Source organism: Hydra vulgaris, chromosome 04 (genome assembly GCF_038396675.1).
Source record: "Hydra vulgaris chromosome 04, alternate assembly HydraT2T_AEP".
In the NCBI taxonomy this organism is placed as follows: domain Eukaryota; kingdom Metazoa; phylum Cnidaria; class Hydrozoa; order Anthoathecata; family Hydridae; genus Hydra; species Hydra vulgaris.
This window is the reverse complement of record NC_088923.1, coordinates 26,486,864-26,496,490: the sequence shown is the minus strand read 5'-3', so window position 1 is coordinate 26,496,490 and position 9,627 is coordinate 26,486,864. Positions and strand designations below refer to the sequence as shown.

Sequence of the window (9,627 nt, the reverse complement as noted above, 5' to 3'; positions counted from 1 at the left end):
GTATATATATTTTGTAAGTTTTATATTCATTTTTCCACACTAGTGTGGTTTGGATAGTTCTTCATAATGACATAAATCCCATTATGAAAGAGTTGAAGAAATATTTTACAACCGGATGCCCTTCATGACTTTAACATGGAGCAGGTTGTACTGGATTACATGTTACAAGTTGCAGGATATCCTAACTTGACATAAGGATAACCTGACCTGACAATATATATATATACATATATATATATATATATATATATATATATATATATATATATATATATATATATATATATATATATATATATATACATACATACATATATATATATTCTTTGTAGTTTCATTTCAAATAGTACCTTCAAAAAAGACATTGCTTAAAAAAACAAGCAGTTATTCATTTAGCTCCTCTCCACTTCCTGAAAGGCCATCACAGCTGAGAGGTGACCCTTTTTTAATAACTTTTTTTAAATAAAATTATGTTAAAATTATATTTTATTTAGCTAATAAATAATTAAATATATTTTCATCATTTTAATGATGTTTAAATAAAACCTTCTGTAATTGCCTTTATTACTTTCAAATGTCTCATTACTTTAAATGTATTTTTTTATTGCAGAACAATCTTCGTTTAGTACACCTACTTCATCTAGTGACCACAATATAGGTATATACAGTTTTATGCTTACAGTTTGGTATATATAAATATTATACCAAACTGTATAATATTTATATAATTTATATAATTATAAAAATTATGGGAATCCTAATCTTTATAGATTTACATGAAATTTTTTATTTCTTAAATTATTGTTTTTGAATTATTAAAACTATATTGTTACAGTTGCAAAATCTGATTCTACAATGTCATTACTTAAAGAAATTATTAAATGTCAACAGGAGATAATAATTAATCAAGAAAATCATAGTGTAATTTTAAATAGTCTGTTAAGAAACCACAACATTAACTGTCAGACTACTCAGTTACCTGACGAAATCACTTTATTGCTACCTCTACAAGGTTTAGGAGCTGTGGAAGAGTTTGAGGTGAAACTGAGAGATCCTGATATCTTTAAAGCTATGGTATACACAATGTTAATATGTATCATAAATTATGTAGTTTACTGTATCACCTGTCTACTTTTAAAACCACGTAAAATATTTCTGCTTTAATTACACAGGTTTTATACTTAAGTGATCAGGGAGGTCGCAGTCTTGTGGAGGCTATTGGTCGCATGATGGAAAAACTAATTTCGAATGAATTAGCTCGCAGTTGAAATCTTAGTGGTCGTAATGGCAAGAAAGGTCTTAAAGGATCCTTACTATTACTTTTTCTTACTAGTAAGTTTTTTTTATGTTATTAAGTTTATTACTAATTTAAAGTATTCAACTAGAGTTTAATCAACTTTATCTATGGTTTATGTGCTTTAACTAATGTTTTTTATTAAACTATTAGACAAATTTATACTAAATTAACATTATCTCATTGTATTAAATGTAAGTACATATACATTACATATAGTTTTATATATTAATATACATTTATATATATATATATATATATATATATATATATATATATATATATATATATATATATATATATATATATATATATATATATATATGTATGTATAAATAAAAATAAATTGAAAAAATAAAATTTTATATCAAAATAATAAGTTTAAACATGTACAAATAAAAATATAATTTAAAATAAAAATATTAAAAAATATATATATAAAAAAATAAAAAAAGTAATAGAATGTTGCTTACGGGAACAAAATTTACAAAAAAATGTCCCCGATAATCACCCACTAGTAGATTATTTAATATAATATATATTTAATTTTTTAACATTTTTATATTTTCTTTTTTTATTTAAATTAGTTATTATTTTAATCTAATTTATTTTTTCTATAGAGGCTATAAAGAGGAATGTTCTTACATCAAAAACGAATGTGAGAGACGTAGAAATTGGTTTGTCTAATTGGCTTACCGGCTCACGTGACCGAGATGGCAATCGAGCTAAACGTGCCAAAGCCTCAAAAAACAAAAGGTTTCGTCATGATGTATCTCCTGATGTTTCCGGCAACGAAGAATCAAATATAGAATGAAGAATATTATAAAATATATTATTAGAAATATAGTATTATATACTTGTTATAGTATTTTTATAGTATAATACACGTTGCCATTATTACTAAATATATTTATTACTAAATAAATATATTTATTATATTATATAATATATTTCCATTATTCTAAATATATTTCGTTGCCATTATTAGTAAATATAACCGCCATGCCGGTCAAATATGACCGGCATGGCGGTCATATTTACTAATAATGGCAACGAATTAATTTCAAATACATGTAAATACGATCAAATACATATGTATTTGACCGTATTTACATGTATTTGAAATTAATTCGGCTACATTTGCTAGGCTACATATGTAGCCTAGCAAATTATAAATGTATAAAAGATTAAATAAACAAAGACTATAGGTGAAAAACATTATTCGCCTTAACTAAATCTCTTATTATATTTATCCAGTTAAGTTAACCAAATAAAAAGCAATTTTTTTGCTAATACATATCATAGGATGCTCCTTTTTAGTTTTACAATCTAGCCCATATAGGCCCCATGTGGCGCCCGCGGAAAAATATAGGATGGGCCCCATGTGGCCAGCCCATATGGGGCCCATGAAACAGCCCATGTGAGGCCCATATAGGCCGCATATGAACATGTTGGCTGGGTATATACATATATATATATATATATATATATATATATATATATATATATATATATATATATATATATATATATATATATATATATATATATATATATATACATATATATATATATATATATATATATACATATATATATATACATATATATATATACATATAATTGCGTAACAATAAAGTCAGTGATTGATGTACCTGAATAACTTTCGCATACCGAAGAGACTGTTGCACATGAAGTGATGAGTTTAAAACAATATCTTGGTAGATTTGCTTGAGAGGCCGTTGGGAAGTCGAGGCAATTTCACGTATTTTTTGTTGGGCTGTTAGGTACTTGTAGTGATGAGCAGAAGAACCACATAAATGAGTTGGGAAAATGTTATGATTTTTCTTTTATGAATTTATTTTTAAAAGAAACTTCTAAAACACCACTGCTATTGCATGTGCATTTTAAAAATATGTTGTAATGTGTTCGATTTTTGTTATTTGGTTTTTTTAATTTTTATAAAGAACAAAAGTATTTTGCATAACAACAAAAATAGTCAAATACAAAGAAAATTTTTGGTTTTCTTTGATTTAAAGTCATGGCATCCCTGACCTGAATCGTGTAAAAATGACTTATTGTCCTATGGACAATAAAGAGTTAATAAGTTTTGAATATTGATTAAGTTTTTAACTTAGGTGTCTAACTGATTGCTCGGCTGTAAATAAAGTCTTTTAAAATGATTGGTTGCGCAGGAGTTGGTCCTGTCAATTGTCTTAATTAACAGTCGGTGCTGCAAAAGTTGACTCTAAATTATTCACTCAAAGTAGCCGGTCGAAACAGAAATTCTAATGAATCGATTCTATATTAAAGTTGAAAAGTTGGGTCTAGCATCGGCCACCGCAAAGACGCCATTTTGACTTGCCGCTGAATTAATTATACAACAAAGACTGTACTACGATTTTAAACAACTCTCGGCTTCGTTCTCCCTCCATTCTTTTATACCTCCTTGATGACACATACACAACGAATTTCTCCCTGTGAATTTTAAGCTTTATTAATAGTGTATAATATCTTTACATATGTTATGCATGTAATATCTATAAAACTTGATAAGTGTTTTATTTTGTATTTTAAAAAAATCGAAAAGAATTAGAAATAAAAGTTGCCAATGCAATTCTGTCATGCGGGCATGTTGTCTTAAGAAATTTATAAAACTATATAATAAATAAAAAACTTTAAAAAACGGTAATAAATGCTATAGATCGAAATGAAGGAGATGTCGCCGCAATGCAGTTTTCAAGTGAAAGTAAAGCTGTAAAACTTGATAAATGTTTTAATATGCTTTAACATTGCATAATTTAAAGTTTATGTACGTTAGATATTTGCATACACTTTCATTCATACTTTCTTATAAAAAAAAGTGCTGCAACTCTTTCTCGCCATTATTAAGGTTGCAGTGGCTGCCAAGGGTTCCGTGTCAAACACGCTTGATAAAGCACCACTAACACTAACAGCACTTTTAAGTTCGACAATAATATATAGAGATATTAGTACTAGGAATTTTAATGACTAGGAAATGACCCACCTTTGACATAATAAACCTGTGTCAGTACTTTTTTAAAAATAATTTATTTAATGGTAATGCAAAAAAGATTTAATAAAAAATTAACAAATTTAAAAAAATAAATTTCTGTATTGAAAATTGACAAGTGCTTAAAGAAAAGTTTTTTTTTTCTTAAAAGTTAACTTTTTGGTGGGAGGCATTTCTTTTTGTGTGATCAACGCTTACCATTCAAAATAATGCACACTATTAGGGTAATACAATGTCACAATTAATTTTGTTATTAAATCAAAAAAACACTAAATACTTTCAAAAATATTTAGGTTATAAAACCTTAGTTTTCGAATCAAATTATATCAAAAATAAAAATCTCAAAAAACTATTTTTGGTTTCTATTGTTAAGCTGTGGTTTTACTTTTGCAATAAACAAATAAAATGTTATATTATTTTAAGTCATAAGTTGAACGATGGAATACACACCTTACATACACCTCAAACAATTTTATCGGCATAAAACGTCATATCTTTTTTCTTTAGCCGTGTTTTATCGATTACCGATATTACGCACTCTGATGTTGTGCCTATTAATAATATTAAGATTATTTTGTTGAGATCGAAAGAAGATTTTGTAACAAAAGAAGATTTACTTAAGAAGATTTTGTTAAGATCTTAAAAAATATACAGGGAAAATTAAGACAAAAATCAGTTTTTTCACCTCACCTTCATAATATCTACACTGAAAGCTTTCTCGATACAATTAAAAATCAAGGCATTGTCATATCTATATATGGTAACTTTATTAGTAAGGTAGCATATGCTGAAGATATTATACCTTTACCTTTTACCGAAGATATCTTTACCTTTTTTTGGTCTAAATAAGCTTATAAAAACTTGCAATATCCAGAATACTTTAAAAGACCGGGTTAGTAAAAAAAATATATATCAAAAACGCTTGCTAACAAATATAATCTTTTTTGTATTTAAAAGCAGAAAATAAACTTTTCAACTTAAAGTTATTAGTTAGGTAAATTAAAGATTGACAGGTCTGCGCAAGATTTTTACAGAAACATACCTGTCAATCTTTAGTTTACTGAATTATTAAATTTAAGTTGAAAAATTTATTTTCCGCTTTTTTGTACAAAAAAGATTATATTTTTTTGCAAATGTTTTTGCTATATTTTATTTTCTACTTTTTATTCTTTACAGTGAGCTACGATATTTTGCAATGCGTTTGTCAAGACATTTGTAATTAAATTTATATTAAAGAAATAGAGTTTTTCCTGAAGGAACGATTTTTTTTCAAAGGTTAGGAATTTTTCTTATAAAAGTAAAGTAACAAATATTTCATTTGCTTTTCCAACCTCGTCCTCCCCACATTTGTAGAATATTTTTATATTATTATTATTATAAAGTTATGTTATATATTTTATTTCACACTTTTATTTTAAAAATAAATTGAATGTTGTTTTGGTTGTTAAAATATGTTATACAGTCAGTTTTGCACAAATTTTTTTTATTTTCTCTTCCTTGCTCAAAAATGCTTCTTTTGCTGTATCAAAGCCCTCCATCAGTTTACTTTCATCTCTAAATGGGCAATATTGAACTAACAAGCTGTAGTAGTAACTTTTAGAATCAATGTTAGCCTGAAAGAAAGGAACTCTCACTGTAGCTGGACGTGATCTTATTTTCATCTTTGAATTATCAATCAGCGTGAGAAGCCTTGTCTTAAGTTCTGGACCATTTTCTGTATATACATCATCATCAATTCCCACTTCATTCTCATTATTTAATTTAGCATAATATAGTTCAAAGAACATTGCAAACTCAATTAAGCTCATTGATAAAAAGTCATAATTCAAGTGCTCTAAAGGAGGGTGTTTATATCTATCAATAATGTTGAAGCAGAAACCTGAGACTTGATCATCATTCCGAAATGCCAGCACTTTGTAGCGTTGATCTGGTTTATTGTATTCAAGAACACACAGTTTTTTGAGCTGTTATGAATTTTTAAATGGCAAAGTGGGAAATCACATTCATTTGCTGAAACTTGCAGTTCATTTAATAAAGCCATATAGATTTTTAATAATTTACTAGACACGTTTTCTTCGCCTTACTTTACTTGATTAATGGCATTTCTTAGACTTTTTTCAAAATCTATAGGTTCGTTTTTAGCAATGTATTTTGTAATATATGTTCGACAATGCTCTCATTATTTCCACATGGTTAAATACCCATATTTCCTTTCCACAATATTAGTAAAGTAAGATTGTAGTTGTTCAAAAACTGCTCTTCTTTTTTCGACGTAGCTCTCAAATTCGACCACCGTTTTTGATGAAATCTTTTGAGGTGTGTGAGACATTTTTAGCTTTTCCTCATGGCCGTCGTGGAAAGCAAAAACGTCATCGATTGGTTTCTGAAGATCTTTTGTGATATGTTGTAGTGTGACGATGAACTTGGCAATTTTCAACAACAATCCTTAACGTTTCTATCAACAACAATTCTTAACGTAGTCCTATGAACGTTTTTTAAAAACTTATTCAAATATTATTATTTATGACTTGAATCTAATAAATTCATTTTTATGTAGTTTGTTTGTTAAAAATGCATGAATTTAATCTTTAAGATCGTTAATGGGTCATAGTGAATCAACCTATTTACTGTAACCCAATTTACTGTGCCCCACCATAACAAATTAAGTTAAGGTTAAATTTCTTGGGACAATTTGTTTAATTAAACCAGTTGGTGGGCGATAACGGGTTGATTGTCTCTACGGAGTAATTTTAGATGGTCACGCCGCCGAAACGGTTAAAAATAAAATAAGCACATTTTTAAGTCCAGTAAAACATGACAAAATATTTGTTAGTGCTTCGTTTATTACATTATTAAATTTATATTGAGTTTTTACGTACAGTTATTAAATTTTTAAAAATATTAAAACTAATACTTAATTACGTCATAGATTTGATTGGTATTTCAAATAAAACTGATGTAAATAAAAGCTGTTTAAAATTAGTGAAGGTAAGCCCTATAGTAATTTAAGCGGAATTTTCTTGTTAATCTGAGTAATACAAAATTCTTTTTTAGTTGAATTAAAAAAAAATAGAAATAAAATAAAAATAGATATATAATAACCCTGCGAACCCATTAATGAGAGTTTATGAGAAGTTGGGTGGTTGTAAACTTAACGATTACTCTTTGGGAGAGGAATTAGTTTATGTTATTTTGAGATTGTAACAACCAGCATATAATATCCAAATAATATGTATTTATAATACTAAAACACACTTATAAATGCATATATAACTATATAGAATGCGTACATTACTATTTTTTGCATTTAAGATTTATTGTGTGTATTTAGTACATGTTAATAACAAATTTATAAACGATAACAAATTTTATTTTCTATATGTCTTTTTTCTTTCTGTTTACAATTTATGGTTGTATCGTCATATAACACTTACAATGATTTTGACGTCTTCAATAACTTGCAAAAAAATACTTTTTATGAATAAGAGTAGCAAATGCACATGTATCGACTGATTAGGAATAGATTAGGAATAGACATAGTGGAGTGTACATACAACGACTGATTTATGAATAGACACATTGAATACACACACACATATATATATATAAATTAAATTAGTAAAAACGCTAATCTAATATTTTTCAGAAAGCTTCCTGATGAACCTATTGATGATGAACCTATTGATGGAGAACCTTTTGATGATGAACCTATTGATGGATGAATCTATTGATGGAGAAGTTGTTGAGTTTTTACTAATTTATTATTACTTTCTTTTTTGAGCATATGTATATATGTGTATATATGTTTATATATATATGTGTGTTTATATACGTGTATATATATATATGTGTGTATATATATATATATATATATATATATATATATATATATATATATATATATATATATATATATATATTTATATACACACACACATTCATACATAAAATGTGTGAGTTGAACTCTAAAACAAATAGTTTGAGTTAAGTTTGATTTTATGATCTAGTCAAAGATCAAATTGGATTTTTCCTTACCACATTAAACTATACCGCGTCATATTAATAGTATGAATCGTGATTTATAAATTATTTTATGATTCACAAAGACTTAATCAATTATTAAGGCACAGTAAGACTTATTATGCTGTCCTTAATAGCCTTGTTAAAGTTTATAAAACGAAAATAGAATTTATATTGTTAATGTTCATTCTGGTTGTTCAATTGAAAGAAATACACTTTTCCTGTTATCGGTTTGATGAGCATAGGTTACCATAGGTTGTATTATTGTTTTTATGATAAGTTTAAAAACAACTTTTTTAACCTTTAAATGATTTTAAAAGTTTATATGTACTGGTATCGCCATTAACACCCTCACGCTTAGTGATATTCAAACAACTAAAAATATCATAAAAAGCCGTTTGTAATATTTTTTAAAATTATCTTTTCAATCAATTTGCTCTGCTCAACCAATTTTACCAATCCTATTTAAGGTAAATACGAAATTCTGTAACTGTTTTTACAAAAGCAACTTTTTCAAAAAAGCTCCCGGACATGCCCTTTCGTTAGTAGTCAATATAAATTTGTAACCCACTTTTACACCTATCTTTTGTTACCAAGTAATAGACATTTTGGCAAAAATTGACAAAGTTATTTTTGATTTAATCAATTTGAGTTAAGAAAATCCTAATTTTGACAGTTTCTTAACAAATCCATATATTCAAAATCCGTCATTAGGGAAACCGTTTTTAGAGGAAACACCTTAAAACTTTTAACTTAATAAAACACCTGAAAAACTTTTAACATAACTTTTATATGAATTGTTCGATTTGATAACTTTTTTCTCTATAAATGTAATGTATTAATGATCTTTTCAACGATATATGATAATATAATATTTAATCAATTCAAAAAATTCACGTCTCATACCCATTTATAAGTATATCTTAATTAAATTTGATTGTAACAAAATATAGCACTGTTGCTTTAGCTGGATGAAGCTGAGTTTATTTTATGTCGTGGTATATTAAATCCATTTAATTTTTGATAAATATATTTTTAATTTTTCATAAATCTCTCTTTTTCGCCACCATTATTCACGAAAACTTTATCTGCTTCGCGAAACAGAGGCATAAAAATTTATGAATTAAAAACATCGATAATTTAAATCTAAAACACTTATTGATGATAGTTTTATTACTATTACAAAGATAAAAAATTTCAACCTAACCAAAGTATGTGACTGTCGAGTTCCACTATTTTTGCTTTTTCGTTTATATGTGATTATGGAGTTTATATATAT

The 9,627-nt window shown here is 26.7% G+C and overlaps 1 protein-coding gene across 1 annotated transcript; it reads left to right on the top strand.

The window, feature by feature from the left end:
• The first annotated feature begins 336 nt into the window (after positions 1–336).
• Positions 337–1,503, top strand: LOC136079046 (uncharacterized). The gene is made up of 4 exons (XM_065794792.1): positions 337–434; positions 611–658; positions 836–1,074; positions 1,173–1,503. Exons 3-4 carry the CDS (start codon positions 856–858, stop codon positions 1,266–1,268), a joined length of 315 nt encoding a protein of 104 aa, XP_065650864.1. The 5' UTR covers positions 337–434; positions 611–658; positions 836–855; the 3' UTR covers positions 1,269–1,503.
• The last annotated feature ends 8,124 nt before the right edge of the window (positions 1,504–9,627 follow it).